General features: G+C 35.8%; 1 protein-coding gene across 1 annotated transcript in view; it reads left to right on the top strand.

Moving 5' to 3' along the window:
* The window catches only part of SPATA17 (spermatogenesis associated 17), a gene marked incomplete at its 5' end in the record, with an annotated part of 83,131 nt that overhangs the window by 48,038 nt on the left and 7,332 nt on the right, over nt 1-27,761 (top strand). The window contains 3 exons of the mRNA XM_009894349.1: nt 1,433-1,636; nt 6,913-7,064; nt 15,391-15,526. Of these exons, the coding sequence (XP_009892651.1) occupies nt 1,433-1,636; nt 6,913-7,064; nt 15,391-15,526 (492 nt within the window). The remainder of the gene's footprint in view (nt 1-1,432; nt 1,637-6,912; nt 7,065-15,390; nt 15,527-27,761) is intronic.

Here is a 27,761-nt window from a genome sequence, read left to right as displayed (position 1 = left end):
CTACTTAGTTTTCTCATGGTTTCTCAGTAGTGTTCCAAAGCAGAAATGCAAGATTTTAAACATTTACTCTTTTCCTTACCTTTTCCCCATATCACAAAACTGATTTATTTTCCTACTGTTTTTGTTCAATACTTCTTAACAATTAAACTATGATAAAAGCAAAGGACAATATATTTTAACTGAGCAAATCTGCTTTAAAAGTCTTAATATTCTGAGAGGAGTTTTGTAGGAAATATAATTATCCTTAAAGCAACTCAGTATCTTTAGTTTTCGCCAGATGTATTTTAATCATATATCATGGGTTTTATAGGAGATTTAGTGCCTTTGTGCAATATGGTATAGGAATTCTCATGTTTAACTGTTCATAATTAATAGAGTAAACCCACATATGTCTGTTTGAGAATAGTTTATATACAACTGATAAAATCCCTACATTTATAGGAATGATTTAGGAACAGTCTGTCACATAATTTTGACTTGCTAGCTATTCACAGATTGTTAATGACATAGATTACTATCTTAGAATCTGAAAAGTATGCTTTATATTGGTAGTTGTTGTATTAGATCATACTACTGATGGAAATAATGACGTATCCTCAAAAAACGAAATACCAAATTCAGTGAAGAATGAATCTTTCATTTCAATTCACAATTCAGAATTTCTTATTCTAAGTTCTTGTTTTTAACAAGTTTTATACTATTAAAACTAAATCCAATTGAATAGTTAAAAGAATTTAACATGAACATTCTGTTGGAAAAAAGCGATTACTGGTTTTTAGTGTTCCATAAATTTTCTTGTACTTCCCCTTAACTAATCACTCAGTTTTACTTTTAAAAGTGCTGCAGTTGCCACAATCTTAGTCCACATTGTGAGTGAGCTAGCATAGAGTTTAAAAGGACAAGACTTACGTTCTCTTACAGGAGCATTTATTTTACTCTTTAAATATGTGATTGGAAATAATAGGTAATATATTTTTGTTCCTATTGTGTATAGGAATTTAAGTTAAACTTTAAATTTCAAAACAACCATAATAGTTTGCCTTTAAAATGAGATGCAAATTTGTACACTTTTAACTATTTTTTAAGGGAAAACTGGCATGTCTCTTTGACTACTGCTGTGGAAGGTGGAAGATTGAAAGTGACAGAAAGAAAACATGGGTTTCAGATACAGGAAGCTCTTCTTTCCATAAAATTAAAGTTACCCACCTCTGAAGGGCTGAAACCCAATATAAATTACATTATCCTATTTAAACCCTTTTGTAACTGTAATGCAATGCCCAGAGATGCATTTAAACTATAGATTTATCCTATGTCAGCAGTTATGAGAAACTTTGTGTACAACTGTTTATCATATAGTGTTTTTTAATTGGTTTGATTTATAGAATAAATGCAAGAATGAGTTCTAAGTTAGTTGAAGTCATCTTCTGCTCAGATTGCAGGCATCTACAATTCACCATTCAGAAAATCCCCAGATCCAATGGAACTGCTGCTCCGGAATTCAAAGCCATTGAGCCACAGGCGGCAGCAAGTGAAGAGTCCCTTCTCCTGTGAGGTTTATGACTGGCCAACTTGTAAAAGGCCTCCAATTTTCTCCACAGCTCAGCCTCTGCCACCTATTGGCAGACAGAAACCTCAGGTAATATTTTTCAGTGTCTCTGAGGCAGCTTTTGTTCATATCTTTTATCACAGAGTGTCATTGAATATCTCGAGTTGGATCATCAAGTCCAAAAATCTCTTTTGTGGATTTGTTTTTATATATAGATCTAGTGCTTGAATTCCGGATGTAAAGTCTTTGAAACAGATTTGTCTCAAATAAAAAGAAACCTAGGTGGTATGTAAAAACAGGGAAATACAGTTCTTTAGCCTATACGTTTGTTCTTTGGGGAAAAAAATGTCATTTATGATATTTCAAAGGAAAGATCTGATATAATTGAATATGAATACTATGATACATTAGAGGTAAATACTTAATTTCTAATTTTAAATTAAAAAAACATAATAGGACAAATGAAAGGTAATAAGGAAAATTAACCAGTTGTGATAACTTTTTGCAATTGTTTTCCATATGAAGGCCAAGAGACATCCTCTCAGTATAGAATAGTGCATAGTTGACACTTTCGTGTCCACTACCTGTGTGTCAGCTTTAATTACAAAAATTTCTACATTTTGTTCTGCATCACAGCCGGGTTGCACAGCTCCCATTCTTAGCTGTCACGGTCTCAATTTAACTTCAGTTGATGTCAACATATGCTGTAGATAGCTTTTTTTTCTCTTCCATAATGCAGTGATCTCAGAGGTAATGCATCAGAGTGAACATCCACAAGATGGCAAAACAGCTTTTGCCACCTTATTATCAAAACCTACTGGGAGTATGCCCAATATACACAGCAGATAGACTTTTGAGACCTTATGTTCCTCACTTGATGACAGTACAATAACAAGTCTCTTTTGCCAGTAAATGCCTGTTACAAGTACTTTTGGGACAGAAGTATTCAGTCTTTCCTTCTACTCTGAAGAATTTTTCAGTTTGCCCAATCTACTGAACCTTCTACTTGCCTCTCACATACACTTTCAGTGCTGGTTTGACTTTGAATGACCACAATGTCTTCAGAACCTCGTACATTTTTTTTTTTTTTGTACTCTGTCCTATTTTTAAATTTTGTTTTCCGTATTTTGCTTAGAAAGACAATGCTTCTGAATAAGTCCTTCTCAGTAACTTTCACTAAAGCTATCATTTAGCTACAGAAATTAAACAACAATAATGAGCAATAAGCAATGTATAATATATTTTTATTGGTATTTTACTCCTCTGAATCAATGGGGTTATTTTCACTATGTTATTGCAGCTCTTGGTAGAGGGGATCTGAACACAGTCTTAAGTTTGAACTACTGCTGGCTTCAAACTGTGTGTACGCATGCCAGCTGCCACAATTTGTGAGCAGTTTATTGATTACATCCACATTGTTCTTCAGCGGGGACAGCCATGGGTGTACTGGCTAACCCAGACAGAAAAGAGTCTTTTCTCATCTTTGTGTCATGACTGACTTGTCTGTAGCGGGACGAGTCTGTATCGGTGGTGGGACACAAAGGCAAAGACAATTGGGATGGAGCACGAGGAGAAGGTGCAGGCCTGCCAGAATACTTCTGGAGGAGTAGAGGTGAGCCACACAGAGATCCACACTGCTTATAGCAGTAAGGATCAACTTCAGGGCAATTCTCCACCTTTGTCCTTCCCTCCTTGTGCTCTCCCTACCTTGACTGGTTGAGCTTCCTCATTGAATGAACTCATTGACTCAACATTAGAATCAAGACAAACGGTGAGCCAACAAACAGTTTGGGTTATCAGGGAGTTTGGAGTTGAGATAAATATGACATTTTAGCTTTACCTTCTGGGACCAAAGGGGCTATGGTGATCCTTCGGTGGGATGTGACAGAATGCGCTGTCTCTAAGGATAGAGGGAAAGATTTTGCCTAGTGGACATGGTACAGGAGTCATGCGTTTTAAATAAAGACGGAACTTGGAGGTTTTCCATTGTTAAGTTGCTCTTGCAAAACCTCTTTACTGTATACGAAGTATTTTACAAGCTTCTGTTTTGATTTCTAATATTTTATAGACCTTTCTAAGTTCAGATGCGTGCACAGCAGTCGTGCACAGATAGCCTTTTAGAACAAACCAGAAGAGTTCTGTTTATTTTCTGCACCTCAAAGAGGGAATTTACTATATAATACTTTAATCCTTTCAGCACCCTGGGATGTACACTGTGGGGTAAATTTTCAAAGCACAGCGCGTGGATTTAGCTGCGCGACTCTTATTGATGTTAATGGGAGTCACACGGCTAAATCCCTGCACAACACTTTGACAATTTAGGGTTGTATGTCTAAGAAAAGGACACTGGTTTGAGCTGATGAAACAGCTGGAAATGAAAGCCCACCGGAACACATCATCCTAAGAGTTGTCTGGTATGACAATAAGGAATTTAATTACTAGATATACTTGTGTCCTAGTTCTCTGTGGTAACACTTTTTGGCACCGAGCTTCTTTTTCTAATATCTATATGGCCCACTGTGAGTCATTTGTTACTTCACTGTTCTTTCAGGTATCTAAAATTTGTATGGCCCATAGGGTTGGATATTTTATATGAGTATGTCAATTATATATGTTTTAAAGAACAGAAATTAGCTATCTATCAACTTTCTCTTAGGGAAATGGGCATTTAGCATTTCATAGGAAAGCTCTGTATATGTAATATAGTGTATTTAAAAGAAAAGTTTTAATGATGCTTATACATCAGTTAGATCTATCATTTTTATTACTGAGTTAACTGGAATTACAGTTTGATGGAAACAGATAATGCTAAAATTAGTCATCTGTTCATTAAAAGGCATTAATAAAAGAAAGCACATATTGCCATTTTTTTAAGGGATTTTTTGCATGCTGTTATCTCTCCTGGAATGGGAGCAGTGAAGAACATATGATTTCATGTTGATCATAATTTTTATCATAAGTTTCTGACTTTATGGTAAAGTAGTAAGAATGCCAATCTGCTAACCTTTATTTGGCAGTGAAAAGATTTATGCTACTCAGTACAAATTCCAAACGTAGAACATAGAGTTGTGTGATTTGTTTTCAGGGTGAAACTTCCTTTCCTAGCCTGACCTCCCCAGGAACATTTCCATTTTGAAGCAGGATGCCTGAAATGCTTGCAGGCACTGCCAATTTGAAAACATTCGTAAGCACCATTCATCTTCAGATTCTACAAATCTTAATCTTCTAAAATGGAAGTCACACAATCAGAGAATGGTAAGGGTAGGAAGGACCTTTAGGTATCATCTAGTCCAACCCCCCCTGCTAGGTAAATGGATTTTTTTAGATGTCTTGTCATCTTAGATATATTCCTTAGGTGCCTATTGCCAGTTGAGTTTCTTCAAATACTTGATTCAGAGGAGTGGAAAAATCTGCAGGGAGTGTTTAGAATTATCTTAATATGCTAACATATATACTTCACTTTCATTAGTGATGAAACAGCCCTGTTTGAGTGACCTTTGCTTAGTTACACTCTTTCCCTCCTCCTTCCATTAGAAGTTGGACTCTATTAATTTCAGGTGAACTATGGATTGAGAAAGAGTTAAAAGGTCTTAGAAGTTAGAGGTGGAAAAAAATCCTTGCTTGGATATCTGATTTGGCCCTTACCCTGATGGAATATGAGTCAATATTTTACAATGAAGAAGAAATACAATATTCTGAAAGACTCTTTTCCAAAAGCAAAAATATTTATCTTGACATTTTTTGACAATAGTACATCTCTTTCCTCTTTGGTCCATATAGCTACTTCCTGCAAACATCTTGCAATACAGTGTATTCATTTTGTATTATAAATTTTAAACTTTTTGAATAATTTATCATCCGATTATGTTACTAGAACATTGCTTACTAGTTTTAATGACCTGTTCTAGTATTAATTATTCTCTCACAAGCAATAACACTTTTCATTCTGTTTTTAAAGACTTATGGTGGTCATATTAGGTGAACATTTTTTTTTTCCCAACAGATTTAGGAAATAGAAGCAAGAAAATGTCTGAAAGAAGTGTAATTATGCTTACTTGCTTTCTAGGATCTTTAAAAAGATCTCCAAATCATGGTGCTGTGCCTTTAAAAATAAAGTTCCAATAAAAATCCATTAACTACTCTCAAATATAGCAATCCTCCTGTCCAGCTGTGAAAAGTACTAGATGATACTTATTTGCCATTTGTGTTATTTACGGTCCATGACTTTTATGGTAACTGGTTCCTATTATTGGTTTCTATTAATGTAAAACATAAGTGAACATAAATGAGGCGTGAATCATTTCTTTTTATTAGCCCCACAGTCTTCACTCAGTGCTTGCAGTAACTCCAGCTGTGACTTGTTAGTGATAACCTATTTAAAGAAGGATATCTTTAAGAATGAAGGCTGTGATTAGGATTCTTTGTTTCAGAAGGTTTCACTAGTTCATTGCAGGATCAACAACGATGAAAATAAAATAAAAATTAATTAGCAACACTTCTAAATCTAGAGTTGCCACTAAACTGTCCTGAGCATAATATAGCACTAATTATACTCCAGGTAAGTTCTTACTGGTTAGTACTAAAAGCAAGACATAGGATATGTCACTTTGACACTGCAGGAAAGGACTTCCTGCTGCTATTTATCTGTGTTGTTGAATGGTAGTTGCTGATATCATAAGTTATTAAACAATATATTCTGGAAAAAAGATATATATTTGTATATAGAGAGAGACTTGGGAAAGAATTATGAGCTTTCATTTTTCTTTTAAGAATAATGAAATTAATGTAGAATTAGACTCTTCAAAAATGGACTATACACCTGTATTATTGAAGCCATTAGTTTGAATATTATTAAAAGAATTATATCTTAAGTCATGAATTAAGTTCCCTTCCAGGGAGCTTTATAGTTAAATTGAAAGAAGCACATTCTTTAAGGTACAACATTATTTACCCAATGAAAAAGGAAAAGACTTAAGCTTTCTGCTTAAGCAGAATCTACATACAGTTAATACTTATGTATTGGATTTTATTTCACCTTTTTTTTTTTTCTAAGGAAAAACTAAGTTTTCCTGATCAGTTCTAACAATGAATTGTTTTGAAACAATAAATATTTATTAGTAGTTAAATAAGTCTGGAGTGCTCATTTCTCATTTTCTCTTTGGAGCTTTAAAGCATGTTATCAACTTTTGTGTTATCTGCAACTCTCTATCAAAATGAACTGCTTTAATTATTTTGGAAGAAAAATCTTGCTACGCTTCCTAGACATTCTGTGTCCTCTTTCATCAGTGATGTGTCATGAATAAAAGAAGGAAAGAAAAGAACTGTGACCCCATAATAAAACACTTGCATTATCCTATACCTTTCAGGGGCCTTTCCGCGATACTGCTGAAGTATTGCAGCAGCGGTACAAGCCTTTGGAACCAACCTTGCGAGTGGCAGCATCAATCAACTCACCACTAGAGAAGGCCAGAGAGGAAATGAAAAAGGAGGAACGGAGAAACCGTATACATGACAATGAGTAAGTTCTTTGTTTTTTTCTTGTATTGTTATGAGAATGTTTTCTTTATTCCGTTGCTTTCAGAAACCTTTCATGCCTGACAAAATGAAATGTCAAACCTGACAGCTTACTAGCAAACATTCTATGTACATACTTCTAAATTCTGTGTCCTTAGATTATAAACTGTTGAGGGCAGAGACCCTATCTTGTAATTGTGTGACATGTGCCATCCATATCTAAGAATCTATAGAAGAACTTGTAATAATATGTGATGCAACAGACGGGCTTAATGGGAAATAAGAAAACAAATGTGAGTTCTGTTTTGCCACACGCACCTTGCCAAGGAAAAAATACTACTTCAGTCTTCTTATTCAGGGAGCTTACAGACTATGGGAGTTAAAAATGGTGTTGCATGCCAATGAGACTTGCTTTCTCTCCCAGTAGACTACCAAAGCTCACTTGGAAGGGAAGGGAGCATATGTTGCCCATGTCAGAACATGATGCAGAAACTGTAATCATCTTTGAAGCAGTTTGGGTTCCTAAGCCACAGCATCTGTAATACTGTCAGACAGACCAGTTCTTTTCCATACAATCCCAAATACACACATAACCCATCCCAAAAGATTTAAGGCTATTGCCAAAATATTTCCAATTCTTTTCTTATCATGATGGAACTCTTTTGTCCAATCATAATAAAAGCCTGTTAAGTCACCTGCTCTGTATTTGTAGTTAACAAAAAAAAATGGATGTTTTATCAACTTTTCCCTTGAATTCACTGCTCTTGGCAATCCTTTGACACTTCAGTACCAGAATTCAGGACAGAAAGGAATCATTTTTCCTCATGAGCAGCCTGTCATCCGCTGATTCACTGGGACACGATGCTTTGCTATCTTTGATCTGTTTTAAGCTTTTCTATCAGTTCCGTGGTGCCATGTGTCAGCTTCAGGACTGGGAATTAAGAATGCCAGAATCAATTGCATTTGCATGGTTTGGCTTTTATGCATTTCTTGTTGGACCACTTTCTTCACACTTTCCTTGATTTAATATTAACAGAGACTTTAAATGGAAATTCCACTCAAGAACAGTTTTGAAAGAAAAAAAAAATCTCTTGGTTTGGCTACTTTGCCACTTTAGGTGATATTTTTTTTTATATTTGGTGCCCAAAATGGGATACAGTACTCTTTTCATTCTTCTCATATCAAAAATGAAACTGAGTTAAGTTACAAGTAAAAATGTACTTCAGTTTTCTATTCCTCTCAGTATTCTTTCATTTATTGGGGTGCAGGGGAAGCAGATTAACTGTCACACCTTGGCTTAAATCTGGGCCATTTTTTTTCCTTATTTTTAATTATAGCTTCTCCTGGTGCAATTTAAAGAAAGAAAAAAAAAAAAAAACAACCCCAAATGAAACACTGGGTAGTAACTAGTGTTCTTGCTCTCACTTAGTGTTCTTGTCAAAGAATAAGTTTTGACTGATGCATTCTATGTGAGGATGGATGATATCTTTCATTTACAGCCATGGCTATATTGCCCAGTCTTTATTTGATGAAGTTTATCCCAGACATAACCATGTTCACAGTTTCAGAAGGTCAGATCTTGTAATAAGTATTTCACTGACTCTTCAGTGAGTGAATTGTGAAGTTTTGCTCTTGTACAGTTTAAATTTGGAGTCTCCAACTTTGACAGATATTAATTGATATGGGGTCTGTATTTACCTTATGGGCAAGGAAGCATTTGGTGCATCCTTAATGCACAGAAGTGATGCCCTGACACCAATGATTCTCAGCTTCATACACGCTAAATGCATAGTGTATTATACATTTTCAGGCTGTGATCATTCTGATTGTGCTTCATATTCAACCAACCATGCAAGGGTCACATGTGTAACCTTGAAAAGGTGATGACAGAGTCGCAGGTCATCAACAGGACTAACGCTCACGAGTAATGTTGCAGCTGCTGTGTGGGATGCTGGTCTCCAGGGAGGAGTCAGCAAAGGGTTACTCAGATTCTACAGTAGTTTTTTCTTAGCAGTGTCTATTATGAATTGACAAATCTGTCTCTCTTTCTATATAATTGTGTACTTTGGGACTTGTTTTTCTTCCTGGTGGTGCTTCCCGTGCTTATTATTCTTCTATTTTAGAAAATAAGGAGAGAATGAACACTAGAAGTGTGTGGCATTTGTTGAGAAACCTTGTGTTTGCATAAAATAACAAACTGAATCTTTGATCTGTGTATTTCCAGAGTGAATGTTGTGTGATATCTCTTAAGATATAAAAATTGTCAGTGTATACCTGCAATTTCCAACAACATTCAGAATTCCCACTCACCTCTGATTATCAGGGATCTTTAAAGCAGTAATATATTTTTCTCTAAGTGTTTCAAGTTCTGAGAAAGTTTTTGCTTGTGATAAAATGCAGACATAATTGAAAAAGCTGTGGGAGAGTTTGAGGCAGGTGGAAGCAGAACAAATGAAAGCAAGAGAGAATGCTGTGCTTAAAGCAACTGCTGGAATTTCCTATTTTGTAATGAAAGAGCAACTGGGTAATCTAGCCTAATAAGAATGATTCCTTTTTCTCATGTAATTGAAGCTGTTACTGCTTTATTGTGCTATTTTTCATACAAATGAAGTGATTTCCCCCTCTGCTTGGATAGGAATGACAATTGGACTCCTTCGGGATGGCCACTTAATAAACTAGTGTCTAGTTTGAAGCACCAACTGCTGGATCTAACAGATTTAGATCACTAAGCATGAAAAGTTCTTTACTCGGTTGCACGCAGCTGCATGCTGGCCTAATTTTCCAGAGAACAAAACTGTAAATTATTTTCATTAACTTTGCAGAAATCTGTCTCATGTACTATGCCTCATGCTTCAAAGTATACTATTAAACATCTTTACAAAGTCAACATATATCAGGATGAGTTGCAATGTGGTGATAGACGAGGGATAAACCAGCAACAGTGTAAGGCTGAAGTTTCCTGATTTGTTGTAGCCTTCTGGTGTGACATGAGGCAAAGCATCTCAGCTTTTGGCGATGTCCGTGCTCAGCGCTGTACTGGAGATAGCCAAGCTTGTCCTGAACACGCTGGTTCTCTTGTGTGCGGCAGAGTGCAATGTTTGCACACCCTGCCTCTCGCATGCTGTGCGAACATTGCAGCATCGAGCTCCTCAGGGGCTTATTCTCAGCAAGATAATGCTTTCCTTTAGAACCAGCTTAGGCGCTTCTGTGCGCGAAAGGTACGCTTTCAGAGAAGGTTATGACCTAAATAAGCTCTATACTTGGAGAGCATCAGTGTTACGAGCTGCGTGGTATTAATGGTAATACAATGTAAAAAGCAAGTTGCTTTAAGATTTTTAAAATCTTAATTTCTACATTTATAAGATCATTTACTGTATTTCTGACTTAACCGCAGTAAAAATGGCTACTACATTTTGTCATACAAATATAACACATATGAAAACTTTTTTCAAATTATTCTTAGTTTTTCATATGCTGTGCAACTTCAGCAATTTGCATATTTTCTGGACTGTTATTGTATTATGATAAACAGGGATTATCATATATTTTCAGATAATGTTTTCTTAACAATTCAACTTCTATTTGTAACTCTTCCATTTATTTTAATTACTAGCACAGTGTGCAACATTTATTAATCAGCAGAGTCTTTTTAAGTTAAAATACTAAATTAGCTAACCCCATTAACACAGAATACTCCAAACAAGCAGTAATAGGAGAGGTAGTTACTGTGCAAATCGTATTATACATGCGGGTGCTCTAGGGCACAGTTAAGCATGATTACCCTCTTTTGATCCAGTATTCCTCTGCTTCTTCCAGCTAATTTCCACTGGAAATTTACAAAGTAGCGCCTTCATTTTTCCATCTTAATTTTTCTAATGAAGTTCTGGTACTTTATAACACTGGGGATACAGATAATAAGTCTGTATAATTAAGAAGTTCCGGAATTTGCTGCAGACGAGATCTCTTTTACTTCCTACATGAAGTAGACTATGCTTTTCCTTGCCAGTTTACATTATCACAGACAGGGGTTAAACAAAAACAGCCAGAGGTTTCTTAGATTTACTGATGTTAGGATAAAAGTGACTGATAGTTTATTGAAAAAGTATGTACTTAGTATATTACTGTAGAAAATATTTGTAATGAGGCACCCAAAATAAGTTTCTTATGGCAAAAATACTACACTAAAGGTAATCTGACTAGATATGTTAAGTAAAATATTCTGTCTTTAATTTTGTAAATAACACTGATTTTAATATGCACTCATTATGAACTAAATAATGGCTGCCCTGCTGCAGTTGTTTTGATATGGAAAACGATTGTGCTTCTTCCTTTAACAAGTGAAAAGATAGACACTGTTGGATTTGATGAAGAAATCACTTCAGGTATAATCCAAATTTGAAAGCTTAAAAATAATTTCATATTTTATTTAAAGAAAAAAAGATAAGATTAGCAGCTTCTGATAGAGAACCATAGTTTGTTTGGCGCTAACTGTTCATGGGCTTCAAAGTGAGATAAAATTGTTTTATTTGAATTATATAAAAAAAACAACAAGGAATTGAATTGCTATTGAATAGAACCACTTTAGATAAATAATTAACAACACTGTCACACATCTAGAGTTAAGATTTTGGTAGTGTTCTTACTAATAAATTACAAAAATGTACAGTACATACAAATACTATGAAAGTTTGAAAAATTGTGTAAGCAGAATATTCCTTCTAGTTTAAATATTTCTTATTGTGCAGCACGTATGGCAATCTGGCAGTAGATCTACTGCCAGCTCTTCTCAGATGCCTGGGTAAAGTTTGAAGCATTTCTGGTGTCAGGATTACATGCTTGAACTGCTAGACTGCTGGGATTTTGCCTCTTGGGCAGGTCCAGAGAACATGCTGAAGGACCACTCTGTCTTTTTGCTGCCACTTAAATTCAAGAAAAAGTGAATGCCTCTGAACTGTGTCCTGTTGGCAAGTACCATATAGCATTGGGACGCTGCCGCCCAGCAGTAAATGATGGACCTGACAAATCCTCCTTCTTGTTTGTGCTGCCCTCTCTCCTCTCACATTGCCATAGCCACCACAGCCCAGTACCTACTGCTGCTTCTATCATCTTGGTTGATCCAAATGGAAAGTCTTCAGTGTCTAAAAGGCCTCTTCCATCTTCTGTTGCAATAGCAAGAGATATTACAATAAAAGAGACAGAATGGAGGGCAGAGATGGTAGATGAGGAATTCAGGAAAGAAGGTCATGAGGGGCTGGAAAAGTTGGGGAAAGAAGGAAATTGTAGTAGCAGTAGCTTCTTTGATCCTGCTACTTCTGTCTCCATCATGTTTACTCATATTTACCTTTAAGATTTTCTGAATTTGCACTTAAATCACAAGGAAAAGCTGAAACCCAGATGCAAGAATCCTGTGAGTGAGCTTTTTTTTGGGGGGTGGGGGGGTGGAAACTGAGGTCTAAACTTGTGCAGTTGATAATGGCATCACACCACTGTCTGGATTTAATTTTCTTCTCCTTCCATCACTCTCTTCTGTCACATTCAGAGCACATACTGTCATTAATTTGGGGAAAAGCTGTGTCAGGTGTATATATAGAGCTCCAGAACACAATACCATTACTGAAGTGTTTTGCAGTGCTATTGCCTTTTACTATTGTTATTGGTTGTGGGGGCTTAATGCCTTTTGTATGACTCCCATTAATTTGGTTACCCTACTTAACACAAAAAAAATATTGTTTTAATGTTCTTTTTAATTACTTATTTACGTAGACTAATGAAAATTCTTACTTGCTTTAAACAGACATTAAATTTGCAAGCATATGATCCTTTCTTGTAATTAGATCATTATCACTATAAGGATCTGCCCACTTGGCTCTGACATCAGAACTATAGACAGAAGAAAAAAAGAAACTTTCTACTTTAGACAACTTTATGCTATTAAACCTATTATATTGTGCTCAAACCACGACATATATTTTTAAAGTTCTTTCCTTTAAATGTTAATATCTGTTATTGTTCAATCTTCTTCCTCAAATTCACATTTGTTTTAATATTTTTTTTTTTTTTTTACTCAGCCGTAGACATACATTTCAGGCTGTACGGCACATACTCCAGTTAAAGGTCTTAGAGGAGACATGCGGTGGAATGCAGAAGATCACATATATGCCAAACTACATGTAGAATATAGTGTTAGTTGTACCTTAGTGTTAAAATACCTGTATTTTTTTTGTTTGGAATTGTGGTATAACATAGGTTACTCTGATTATTGGTTTGCCAAAAAGACAAAGAGTAACTGATCCACAGTAAAATCAAAACCTCCATGTAGGAAATCTTATAGGGAAAACTATAATAATTTACTTTATCTTCTACGTTCCTCGGGAACTATTTTTTGCCACTTTGTATAAATTTTACAGACACAGTATTCGTATTGAATTATGAATGCTATGCCTCAACTAAATTCTATGCATATACGGGCAAGTCCCTAAACTGCTAGCCTTGTCTTCTCAGCTATCCAGTCCCCTGAGAAAGCCAATTTTCTTTCGTGTCTGAACAAAAGAAAAATGTACTATTAAAATGCAATTCAGAAGTGATAAAAACTGCAAGTGGAGCAGCCGGCTCACAGCATCTTCGATGTATTCTCTGGGACACTGGGGCCACATTAATTTTTGTGTGTGTGTGATGTCCATCCCATGTGCAAATTAGCATTACAAGTACCATAATCTGTCTTATGTGAGAGTGTCCTTTCCCATGGGTATACACATGCTACTATAGCTTTGTATAATTTAAAAGTCTGCTAACTCAGTGTTTTTCTTTTGCTAACTTTACATGGCATTTTTTTGTGGTACTTTATGGAATAAATTGATATAGCTGGCAAAATTCTAAAATAGTTTCTTTTTATTAAGTGGGAAGAAAGACGTGTAATTTAAAAAACACTTAAACAATTGCTAGTAGATCAGTTAGTCCAAATAAATAATTTTCTAAGTCTGTATCAACTGAGAGACAAAGAAAGGTATTTTAATCCCCAACTTTATTAAAAACTTGTTTGACTGTCTAACTCTATAGGGACTCTGGAATCTAAAAAGCTTTTAACTCAGGAAAGGTTTTAATTAACTACACCTGTAGGCATGGCAGTTAAAGTGATGTTTGATACTTCTGAAGCATATATTTCTGATTTTACTGTATATTACTTTTTCCTGCACTTGTAGAATTAAGACTGCATTTTTTTAAGAATACCAGCAATGATAGACTTGATTCACAAGATTTTACTTTATATTAAAATGTAACTGTTTGCTGTCATAACCCTCTTACAAACTGAAATAGATGGAACTAAGACACCTTTGTAGGGTCTCTTTCAGATCCTTTATATAAAAGATATCTTTCACCTTCCTCTGTGCAGTTTGCTGTGGAACCTACCCAGAAAACCTGTAGTCGTCCATGAGTTAGGGACATCCATCTAAAAATCTCATCCATACCCAAAGCAGGTAGCTGGAGTTGCACTGTTCGGTGGCACTATGTAAGCAGGGAGTACCCCATTAGTATGACCAAAAGTGAAAGAATCAGGCTCCAAAAGATAGCTAATTAGGACATAATTATAACTTGAGAGTAGAGTACACAATTTGTGAATTCAGAAGAAATAATTTCTTTGCTTTGTGGTCTGCCAAAGCATGGAAGTCACCAGTACTATCTGTACAACTTTCTGTTCTGCTAAATGAGAATATGGTTTATTTAGCTTTGGTTAACAGATATGAAAAGATGCATACCTAGTTTAAGGTACAGGGAGGATTCTTTCTGGTGCAAGTTTGCCTTGATTTATGCTTACACTGCCGACTTGCTTGAAATGTTGCTGTCCTGATGTAACAATCGGGTTGAGGTTATGTGTTGGGGGCCTATGTGACTTGCAAAATAGATGCAAGTTCTCCAGAAATTAGCTCTTTACTTGTGCATGGTGCATGCCTGCCACTCACAGCTGGCACTGACTGCACTGCCTGCTAAGACTCGAGGTGTTAACGTGCGGATTCCGGCAAATTGGATCCTGCTCATTCTCTCCTCACAACACGCCAGTTGGTAGTGCAGATACAATGTCATAATCTATTAATGCAGGTTATATCTTTGTACAGAAAGTCTTCATTTTATCCTGTTGAAACTCTGTATCTCTTTAATTTAAAAGCAGCTATAGGAGAAATTGCAGTAGTTGTCTCAAAATACTGAGGGGGAACATTAAGAAGGCGGTGGAAAATAGCAGGAACATGTGGCCATGTTACCTCCTGTAGCATTGCCATCTATCAATCCTGTGGCATTTAAAGTATAACTGATTTTTAAATATTCTTGAATTTCAGGTTTCTGCCATTTTCTTCGTATCATAAAAATGAGAAGTATGACCCATCAATTCATAGGTCAGGCAAATATGGCCAAGAAATTTATGGAATTAAACAATTCCGAGAAGTACAGCCTCAGAAGTGGGTAGCAAACAAGGTAAGTCACTGTATTTTACTCTTGCACATGAAGATAAACCTTCAGAAAATTATGGCAAAACCTGATTAAAAACAAAATACTTCAGTGATCATATTCTTTGGAAAATTCTAAAAATTAGTGAAGAGCCATTTTTAATTTAAGGTAGTCTCCTTAAACTACCTGCTTTGTTGGGAGCATCTCATCTATTTCTGGCTTTGGAATACTGCAAGAGGTAATTTTCCTCAGAATATGTTCTAACATGAGTTTGTGGCATGTTTGCATTACTCTATTTGTATTAGGTACCACAATTGCATCAAAATTTTCCAGTACAAGAAGGATAATGGATTTGGTAGAGTGCAGCACAGAGTGCTGGAACCCTTTGGTCTGGAGAAAGGAATGCTCAGGGGAGATTTTATGAATGTTTATAAACACCTGATAGGAGGGAATGAAGAACAGGGAGCCAGCCTCCTCTCAGACTCGGTAGTTCCTGGTAACAAGACAAGAGGCAATGGACACAAACTAAAGTGCATGAAATTCCATCTGAACGTGAGAACTACTTTTTAACTGTGAGGGTGACAGAGCACTGCCACAGGTTGCCCAAGAGGTTGTGGAGTCTCCATCCTTGTAGGTATTCAAAACCCAGCTGGACATGGTCCTGGGTGGCTCGGTCTAGCTGAGCAGAGGAGTTGGACTAGATGATCTCAAAAGGCCTCTTTCAACCTAAACAGTTTTGTAAGACATGATTACTTATTTTCCCTTAAGTAACTTAACCTTTGTAAATATATAACAAGTTCCAAGGAATCTTAGTTTGAGAAGTAATATTTTTTAAAAGAATTGCTTCTTATAGCTTTAAGTTTTAAAAATTAGGTTAAAGTTTGGTATTTTAACATACAATAATTAAATCTCATTGAAAATAAAGGCACAAAGATCAACCTTAAAACAAAAAGATCTGAATTAATCTTTCAAAAGCAATGAATGGAGGATATGACTGGCTGAAGTCCCACAGCATAAGTATGATATATAAAAAAAGATCTAGAAGTCTTATTGGTGGTACTTGTCCTGTAAAAACTCTTCCTTTTCCAGTCCTTAGCATTTTTTGATCAGGCTCAGATGATGATATCAAACAATGTAAAGATATTTATATTGTGTATTGTATCACACATATATAATGTTATATAAATTATGGGCTTAGCTGAAACAACTAAACTCACTTTACTTGGGATCTTGGATACAGTTCAACCTAAATCTCTGGAGGTGAATAGCTGTATACATTAACCCAACATGACATACAGCCTTCCAACCCCAATTCTAAATCAATATGAAGCTTCAATTAGGAGCCGCTTACCCAAACAGAGAGATAAGAGGAGAAAAGAGCTATTTATGACCTACCTGCTGCTTTAATGGGTCATTACTAGCAGGGAAAAAAAACCCAAAACCTCCACCTCCTCACTATATTTTAATGGAAAAGGTCCTATAGGCACGTGTGAGGTCATACTTTCATAACTGTTAAATTTGAAAGAACTCTCCCTTTCTTATTTCTAAACTGTACTAAAATTTTGTATATATCAGTTCTAGGAACAAAATTATCCTGTTCTAATGAATCACAAGGCTAAAGGGTGTGTATCAAAATATTACTAAAAAAAAAATCAGATTTTTGCGTAACAGTTTGTCTGCTAAACACAAGCCTCCTTTGAATTTCCCATGAGATGATATTTTTATGGATGCAACTTAAATTACAACCTGACTAGCTGCCATGATATATATTCAGCTTCTGACGGTATTATACCGGTGAAGTTTCTCTTATCGCTGCTGCTAAGACCAACTACTGCCTAAGTTCTTCCAAGGACTCAGTTCAGTGGTCAGTGGATCAGTGACCCCTCTGAGCAGCTGAGGTTTTATTTGATATTAGCTGGCTTTTTTTTAAACTACATATAAAAAAGTTTCCCTGTGTACGTTCATGAGCATGTCCTAGTTGTATTTTGCTGAGGTTTTCATGTGTTTATCAGTATGCATTTTAATTCAAGTCATAAAAAGATCAATATGTAAATTATCCGATTACTTTAGAAGTAAAATGAACAACAATGGAAAACATTGCCTTGTTATATATCTTCTGGAAAATGAAAGGGTATTAGCATAGGCTTCCTCTAAACATAATGATTACCATAGATATGTGAGGAAAAGTTAATAGTTCTTCCTTTCATCCAGTTATAATCTGAATTTTTTTTGTCTCATTCTGTTTACATTTCAAAGAAGTTAGAGTTAAGGGGAAAACTGTTGTATTCTAATGTTCATTAAAAATAAACAAGAAATGGGAATACTATATCTCCAGCGAAACTGAATCTAGTTAGTTTACCCAGTTGTAAACCACTATAAAAATAAAAATGCTTGCATATTTTAAGTTTAATATTGTATGTTGAAATACCTTGGAATGCCTTTGATAGAATTTGTGAGAAATATCAATATGAAAAAATTACCAGTCACTATGAATTTAATCTACAATGACAGGTTCCAATGTAGCTGGACAGTCAAGGGATCAAATACACTGACTGTAATCTTTCAGTTGTCAAAACACTCACATATGTTTGTATTTACTGAGGCAGAAATGATAGCTTATAGCCTTTAATCGGCATTGGAATTAGTTTGTATACGCATTTTAGAAAACGGACTTTAATGACAGCATTTAATGTTTTCTTATTTGCAAAATTCAGGAAATGACACTTTAAAGTGTTCCTTCCTGATAGATTCTTTCCTCTGATGCCTTATTATAGGTGAATTACAGTAAGACTGCATCACCGTTTCATTATTTGCACAGGCATTTTGGCCCTAAACAGAATTTTATTATCTACAAAGCATAAAAATACCCAGTACTGCAAAGAATTAATTTAGAGAACCTAAGCATATTGCACAGAACATAAAGTTGACCTTTACCGTCTACAGCTTTTGGAATGGAGTGGGATGTGGAACACATCATAGATTTAATGTGGCACAACGCTGTCTGCAGAAACTTGGGTGGGACTGTGACTGCCTGCCCATTGCACCCGATGATTGAATCTGCTGTCACCAGCATCCTGATAATAATGAACATTCAGCTTAACGACCGTGATTATGATTATCATAATTGATGTGCAAGTGCAGTGTGTGGGGATCATTACAGCTGAACTGTACAGCAGAGAAACATGCCTTAGTTATGGATAATTTTACTTTTATGCATTGATTGGGATAAAATATGCCTTTCAAGTTCAACAGGCCAGCTTAATATAATTTTAGGAAGAATTCTACATGTATGAATTGATGATTATGAGCTTCCTGCAAAACAGTCATTCTAGCTGTTTGTTTTGAATTGTTTCATTCCATTAATAATGTGAAATAATTAAATAATTAGACATTGTTGAGTGGAAATCACTTATAGAGTACTGCCAGCATTAATCAAATATCAAGTTCAAATATTTCTGATTGTCATGGCCTTGCCTAGGCTAGGAAAAATATCCTTTGTAATTCACCACCAACACCATTCTGGTTTTGGTGGAACAGTAGAAATTGAGCTGTTGTCAACACTACTGGCATTTTCACACTATTGTGTAGCCATTAGAGCAGGCAATAGCTGTTCCTTATATAAATTATATCACTTCCATCTTTGTCACCAGGGGCAGAGAATTACAGGATCAAATTCAGCCAGTGTAGATAAAGGTACAATCAACAGCTTCAGTCGATTTTGTTGGGCAGCGATTGCCTTCAACTGATATTGTATGAAGTTGCAGAAGTATTTAATTGAATCATGACATATATAACAGATAAACACCAATGTGTTTATGTACTTTAAGCCAGAGTTTCTAGAAAGAATGTTATGACATAAGTACAATGCAAAGTACATAGTCTCATTGATTTATACTGGTGTAAATTTGGTTCTTTGTCCAAGAACTAGCAGAAACTTCCTATCTGGGATAACAGAGATAACAGACAATGAAAAAAAAACCACCTTGATCTATTACTTGCTTTCAACCATAAAGAAGATTGTAAGGATCAAATCTCTGAATGTCTCAACTGCATAATTCCTCTCACATGACTTCACTAAGTTCAGACTTAACCCCCTGTGTGTCTGAGGAATTCATCCTTTTCTTATGTAGTCTGCTGCCTCTGAAAGTTCAATAGCCTCTGTGGGTTTCATGGTTGCTCACATTATGGTCCAAGTGGAATCACATTATCAGGTAGGGCCCTCAGTTCCAGATATGTGGGAAGAGGTCCACAAGGAGAATATAATATGGCCTGAAAATCTCAGTGCCTTAGAAGGTGAGTGTGATTCTTCTAGATGGCCATGGCCAACTCATATTCTACCACATTCTTCTGAGACCACTGTGTCCTGTGGTTCTACAGCGATTTTATCTTTATATAGTACTCCTGTGAGGGGAAAAACAGAGCCGGGGGCAGGGCGGGAAAGAGAAGTGATTTTTTTTTTTTTTTCTGCTTGAAAATTAGTTTCATCTCTTGTAGGACCAACAATATACTCACAACAATCATGTGTCTAGTAGATGGTGTCATTATGTGGCAGAATAGTTTGGAACACTCATGATTTTCCATCCCTGACTGTACTGAAATTTATTTAAATTTCACCTTAACTCTATTTTTCCCTAACCTTGCAGAAACTGGACTTGAGATAGAAAAAGTTTACACATACACTATACCTCTCTTAGATTGTGACTACATGACATTTTTTTAAAGGAATTTGCTTGTTTTCTTTTCATTTTAAAGGAATTAAAAGAATACACAAGAATATTTTCAATTCAGAATATTACAGGAAAAAAGAATTACACAAGCATATTTTCTAATACAGTGGGATATTAGCTGATGTGCATCTGTATTATCAGCCTTATTACACGTTCTAAAACTTTTAAGGTCATGTTTACTAGTGTGCTTTGTGACAGAAGTTACTAAGATACAATGAGAAGAGCTAGCATGTATTTTGAATATCAGGTTCTTAATTCCTCAATTCAACTGCAATGTGCTTTTTCTAGGCAATGCAGAGTTGACATAATGTGGCAGCCAGAAGTGACTCTATTGTAGGGGAATTATTGGATGATCTGTAAGAGTTTGCTTGTTACACTACTGGTTTCCTCATGAGCCATGTCAGGGATAATAAGGGTTGTTGCCAAAGTGTGTTGCACTCCAGCAATCCCTGGCCAATGACATAGCTCCTGTATAGTTATTACTGCTGGCATGACTTGATGTAGCTATTCAGATGCCCCAAATGGACCCTTAGTTTGAGTTATCAACTATTTCTTTCCAAGATAAGGCTGCTTTCTGGCACTCTTCTTCCTACCCTGAGTCCTGTGCTGAACCAAATAATTTAAACCCAAGGGTCTGGTCCTACAACAATATGTCCTATCCTATACTATTGATGGAAAGTCTATCTGTTGTACCCTGTAGCATATATTTTCTGTTCTCAGAACGTTGCTGTATCTTCATGTGAAAATAAGCTTGAGTAATTCCTTGCCTCCATATTGGGTGATTCCCACAGCAGCATTACTCTTCAGAACTGCGAGCTCCTTGGAGCTCAAGTGTTCGGCTACCTGGTCAGGTAGTACAAAAAAGAGCAGTGTCACCCAATTTAATATCACAGACCAGCTTAATAAGCAACTGGTCTCTGAAACGGGGTAACAAAAAATTGCTTATGGTCACTTCTTTGTGACTTGTGTTTCTGAATTTTTTGCTTTCTTTTAGTGCATGTCATAACGTACTGTTCAGAAGAAAATGTTAAAGGCAGAAGTATGTCATATCCAACAGTGGGAACGCCAGATATTACCTCTCATTCACGGGACTAGAATGAAATATCTCTCATTATGAGATGCACTCATTCAGTCTTTCAGGAAAGCAAACGATGATTTCAACTTTTGATAGTTGACATAATGTTTTTTTCCAGATTCCTTACTGAATGACTGTGTCATATTTACAGAAATGCACTTTGTTATGAAGACCACTTTCAGAGCTGCTATTGGAAAAGTTCTTGATTGTTTCCTTTGAGAAAATCCTTAAGGTCACCACTGCTGGGCTGCCTTAGAAAAATGCTACTCTTGATATAGTAATGCAAATGATTATTAACTATCAGAGATTTTTTTCAAATTATTTTCTTAAGTGAAGAAGTAAGGTAAACACTGTGAAGCAAATTAAAATGTAGAAAATGTATCCCTGCCTGCTATTTAACTAAATGTAGAAAAGAATCTGTGGATAACTGGAAGGCTGAGAAGAAAAGCTGGAAAAACCTTCTGGTGAAGGTTACTGATGAGTTATAGGGTCTGATTTTGAGGGAATACTACGAAGTAGTGACTGAGAAGCGTCAAACCATTCAGTTATTTGCATAAGAAAAGATACTGTCACCACTCTTCTAATCAAATCCATTCTAGCGGTTATTTGTAAGGGTTTGTCGGCGACTAGTTGAATATTTTACAAAACCTGATTTTCAGTTCCATAATTTCTCAACGGGAAAATGCAGTCCCTTGATGATGATCCAAGGCTTTGAAGAATAAATTGATTCGAAAGAGAAAATTAGATGGTACTTATTATACTGTCTAACTAGCAATCCTGTGTCATTTGTCTGTTGGATGATAAATGTCTTGCTTTGCCTACCTTCCTCATTTAATAATGTAACTTGTATGTTAGCGGCATAAAAGAAAATCTTGCTTTTTAGTAAGAGCTGACTTTAACCAGTATTTCTTTGAGGGAGATATATGTATGTTTTAACTTTCTAAATAATTCCCATTGTACACATTGCCTAAACATTTTAAAGCCTCTTGTTTATTCAGAAACAATTTAGAAATAGAGTATTTTGACCAATTCCTTCAGTACATTCTTAGAGTACATTACAGTAACTTGTGGCAGAGCTTTTAATGCAAAAAAATAAAATAAAATAATCGGTTGAGCTGGAAACGGTAGAGTTTGAAGTTACACCAAATTTGGTTTGTTTACATTGTTTTTAGGTGTACACTCTTTGGATATTATTTTGTTTGTTGGAACTGAAAACCCTCACACTAAACTGGGAAGTGCTTGGCCTTGCCTTTTGATGATGGTTTTCGATGGGTTGTTCAGCATTCTTGGAATTAAGTAGATTTATTTATGTATCTGCCAAACAATGTATTTCAACTCGATTCAATTTGCCACAATATTGGATTAAAAAGGCTATGTTTTGAAATCTTAAAGTTCTTCATGGAACATATCTACAAAAGCAAGCTACTTATTTGATAATACTCACCTAGACCTTGTTCGGGCTGGTTAAATAGAATTGAAGTGAAAGTAACAGAAACCTTTTCACAATTCTCTAAGAATTGCACGGTCCATGTAACTGTTGAAAAATCCAGGTATGAGAATACATCCTCAGCACCTAGCACAAATAAGATATATCTGTGGAGCTAGGCTAATTTGCATCAGATAAGGATCTGTCCCATAACAAATATAATCAATATGTAGATAAATGCTATTTAGCAAGAAAGTTCTAGGAAAAATGGTGTTACCCATTTTCATGGAAAAATATATACTGTTTTTAAGCTGATCTTTAAATGCACATTGCTGGTGAGTTTGCAAATTGAAGTCCAAGATCAGAAGTGCATATTCTGATGAATTCTTGCAAAAGATACACTTAGGACTAAAGAATGTTGCATCTTAAAATGATGCCTGAATGACATATTTTGTCACACTGACCATTATGATTGAATTGTTGTATAATTCTTAGCGTTGTTAATATGTGTAGCTCTTCTGGATGGGCTCTAAGAGGTTATATCAGGTGTATGCTCAAGCTGAGCAAAAGACTGCAAGTTTTTGTTGTTTTGATGATCTCTCCAGAGAGCAAGAGTAGATTATTCTTAGAGCAGTAGGACTTTGGTGCGGTAAAATAAGATTTTTAGATTTTAGAGTAATCTACATTCCTTGAATAGGACAAATAACAGTAAAAGATAGCTTTGTACGCTTTCATTGGAGTGAATAAGAGACTATAAGTAGTACAGACTGCTTGTTGTTTTAATGGTTTGATGTAAGTAGCTACTGCTTCTTTCTTTAAAATTGGTTATGAATGAACTCAGAACTAGTTTGCTCCATTTTAAACAGTAATATGATATTCCGTTTGGAATACACTTCGGTGTTTATTCATTTAATGCAATGAAAAGCTGGTTTCAACGTGCCCTTTATAAACTCAGGTTAAAAGGGCATTCCACCATGATAGAGATAAACTATATTCTTTATTCTCTTACAGTTTTTGTTGATCTCGGCATAAAATATGTAGGGAAACTGAAAGGCATAACCACATAAGGAGTTATTTACAAGTAGGGGTATTACCATGTGTTAATATTCTAGAATAAGAATTATGGAATTATTAAGGGATAACCTTTGCACTTCAAATTCAGACTTCACTTCCATTTAAATAACCTTAAAGCTTTGAATTAATATACAGAGGTAATAGCACCTAAAGTGCAGGGGGTAAGATATAAAGGCTTTGATGCACACAGTATCTGTTTCACAACTGTATTGTTTTTCTTTTCCATAATTGGAGACTATTTGAGGAGGAATTTACATTTTGACTGTGATAACAGGAACTAATAATATTCCCAGCCAGCAGCTTAGAGATGTGTTTGGATCTCTCACTTGCAGTTGTATGAAGGAATGACAGCATAAGTGAGTGTTAAGCGCTTATCATTAGCAACTGAATACCCTCCTCTTTTAAAATATAACTTGTTAGGTATGAAAGTCTCAAACTTAAGGGGGGGAAAAAAAGAAAGAGAAACAATATAAACATTACATATTAACAGACTTTGTACACTAATGCAAAGCTGCTTGATTGAGCAGTGTAGTGTCAACCATGTCTTTCTTCTAATGCTAAAAGTAATGCACATAGACAGAGTGACAATCAGAGTACAGCCTCCCATCAGCTGTAATTAATCTTTTAGTTAACAGAGACTAGAAAAGCTTCTCATCAGCCTCTTCTGAAGTCTGAGGCACCCTGTTTTTTGATGTTTGCATTCTGAGTAAAATTGTCCCCACCAGTTCTAACAAATTGAAACACCAGGCTAATTATGGCAGCTAATGAAGTGTGTGGAATGGTCACAGCTTGTCGTGAAACTGTTCCTTCAGCTCAGATTAGAGTTTCATCAATCACTTTTTTAAACTGATCCAGAATTGCTTCTGCCCAGTGCTTGGCATTTTTAATGCTGTTTCTGTAATTGGTTTTTTCCCCAAAGCTTAGGCTATTTTTTGAAATATTACATTCTCAGGACAGGACTTACAAACTCCAGTTTATAAAAAACATTTCATTATCACCTCTATCAGCTGATCAAGTGCTAGAAAGCTAATAAAAGAAGCAGAAATATAAAATGTGATATATTGCTTTTAATCCAGCTAAAGGTAGCAATAAAGCATATACACATATATGTATATGAATCATTATTACTGTGGGCTGGATGTATACTGCAATCTCATGAGACATGGTTTGTGGGCTGGATGGTTCAAATCCCAATGAAGGACCTAAATGAAATGAAGGAGTTGGTCTTAGCTTATTTCCTAGTGGATTGTGGTTCTCCATATATCACTCAAAGAGTTTGGCATGATTTGTGGTTTTTGCAGTTGCCCGAGCCTTTGGCAGGAGGAAGACCAAAATGCCTTGCTATTTAAAGAATTTCCACACTTCAGGTCAAATCCAAAGTTCTCAGGGAAGTATGGGAAACTTTACAGTATAGCTTATATTGCTACTACACTGTCAATGAATAAATTAGCATATAAAACATTGTAAAAATTCCTAGTTCCTGTTCATTTATAAGATATAATAGTACTCAGCTATACATCGAAAGTTCTGCATAGACATTAAAGGCATAGATGTTAAAGAAAGTCTAAGGGTAAATTCTTCCCTCAACAGGGACAAGGGAGTGTAGAATTTAGTTTGGAAGTTATCCAGGTGAAAAATGAAATAAACCTTTGCTTATGCACTACTATATTACATGTTTGCACAAGTTGTTACATTTAGTATATAAAATGTATTCATATCAGAACCAAGACAGCATGATTTTAGTTTTTGAAGTGTTCAACAATCTATTTTTTAATCTTGTGCTAATATGTGTAATCCTCTTAATTTTTCTGAACACTGTTGAATCTGAAATGTTTGGCTATAAATATCAACCATTCCTATCCCTGAAGTTTCTTAATTAGCAGCAGTTTGACAGAACTAGCTTCATGTCAATGCCAAAACAAATCTGTGGCACCTGAGTGAGTAATCAGTGTTGCTGATGCTATTCCTGGACTGTACCAAAGAACTGGTGGATTTACACAAGAAAAAAAGTGCCCTTGAATAATTTAAAAACCCCCATGATAACATATCATCTTTTTGTGTCATATGAATAAATGCAGACAGAAAAAGTAGCAATAGGTGTTAGCCTAAGAGCTATTGTTCCAGTTTATGGATGGGAATGTTTGTGAACACTGGATAGGAGATGAGTATTTTTTTAGAGTGTTAGGTAATCTCCAAAGTAAGCTGCCTGAAAAACGAGAAAGGTCTGTTCCTGTTTGATGACTTTGATCTCTTCTGAAGCTAGCTTATATTTATAAGACAGGAGAGCTGTATTTCTCTTTAGCTTTCATCACTGCTAGGGCACATTGCTGACTCATGTTTAGCTAGTTGCCCACCAGCACCCCCAGGTCCTCTTCTGCAGAGCTGTTACCCAGCCTGTCAGCCTCCAACCTGCTTTGTTCCTGAGGTTAGTCTGTATCAGGTGCGTTTGTCCATGCTGTATTTTGTGAGGTTCTGTCAGGCCGTTCCTCTAGCCTGTCTACATTACTCTGAATGATAGCTCTCGAGTGTATCAATGGCACCCATTAGTTTGGTGTTGTCCATGAATTTGAGGAGAATGTGTTCCTTTTCCACCTCTGGGTCACTGATGAAGATATTAGACAATGTAGGTCCCAAGATAGCACCTGAGGAAATACATTTGTACCCAGGTTCCAGATAGAGTACAAACCATTCATTGCTACCCTTTGAACCTGATACTGCAGACAGTTATTACATCTATTAGTCTGCTCATCTAGACTATAATTTACCAACTTGATTAAAAGGACTCTCTGGGAGATTGTGTTGAAAGCCTTGCTAAAGCTCAGCTAGACAGCATCCACTGTTGTCCTTTGATTCGCATATCTAGTCATTTCATCACAGAAAGCAATCAGAGTGGAAAGCATCATCCAGAACAGTGCCAAACCAGATGAAATCTAACTGGAGTACTGTTTTTGCTGCATATGCTGAATGCAGTGCAATCAATGTGCTTTTTTTAATTGATTTTCAAAGATTAAACTTTTTTTTTTCCCCAAACAGATACAACTTAACCCGATAAGATACAACGTATTTTCACTTGAGGATTTCAACTCAGAATTTTTCCTCCTTAACGCCTAGTAGCATGATTTTGGCAAGTTAGAGATAGTTGCAACTTGATCTTGGCAGGTTAAACATTTTCTGGCTTTAGTCCAGCAGGTTAAAAGTGGTTCTGAGTTTGGCTTGGCAGTCAACACTTGGCACTGGCTGATTTTCAGCTGGATAGAGAATGTTGTGGTTGAACAGATTAGACAAGGAAGGGGGCAGCTTATAAATGGCATAGGTCAAGATACTTATCCCTAAGTGCATTATTTTCTAATACAAGTCCTGTTGCTAGCAGAGTTTGTGATGGACAGGACAACAAGTTGCTTTAAAAATACAAGCACTATGATAAAAAGGTATACTTTTTCATCAGATGCTTTTAAGACTCTATTTTTCTGTACACAGGAATGTAGTGGTAGGCATAGTTCCACTTCAGATTTAATAACTTCATAAAAGGTTATGTATTACTCATCAGTGTGTTTTCATACTTGACAATGTTATTTATACATCTTAAATAAATTAAGACAAACATCTACTCCCCTCTTCAAAAAAATATTTTGTTAAAATACCCTGCAAGAAGCAGACACTTGCATGACAATAGCAAATAAGCACCTCTTGGGATTCTGAATACCTACTGAACTAGTTCAATTGCACATTTGTTTTTTAGCCCAGATTCGGTAAAGTTCAAGGGTATCCAAGTATGAAATAGCTTGCAGAGAAATTCACATTGGTTTCTTAATTCAATTTACTTGTAAAAAAGGGCTACATTGCTTGAAAAAGTAGAATATTATCTTTGGCAATTTTGGTTCAAATACAGACATTCAGAACAGAATTTGGGTGATGTTGTTTCATAACATTGACTAATGTATGGTACAGCATGCACCAGAA

This window comes from Charadrius vociferus, unplaced genomic scaffold (assembly GCF_000708025.1).
Source record: "Charadrius vociferus isolate BGI_N301 unplaced genomic scaffold, ASM70802v2 scaffold261, whole genome shotgun sequence".
Lineage (NCBI taxonomy): Eukaryota > Metazoa > Chordata > Aves > Charadriiformes > Charadriidae > Charadrius > Charadrius vociferus.
The sequence above is the reverse complement of the archived record's forward strand: the minus strand, read 5'-3'. Positions and strand labels throughout refer to the sequence as shown.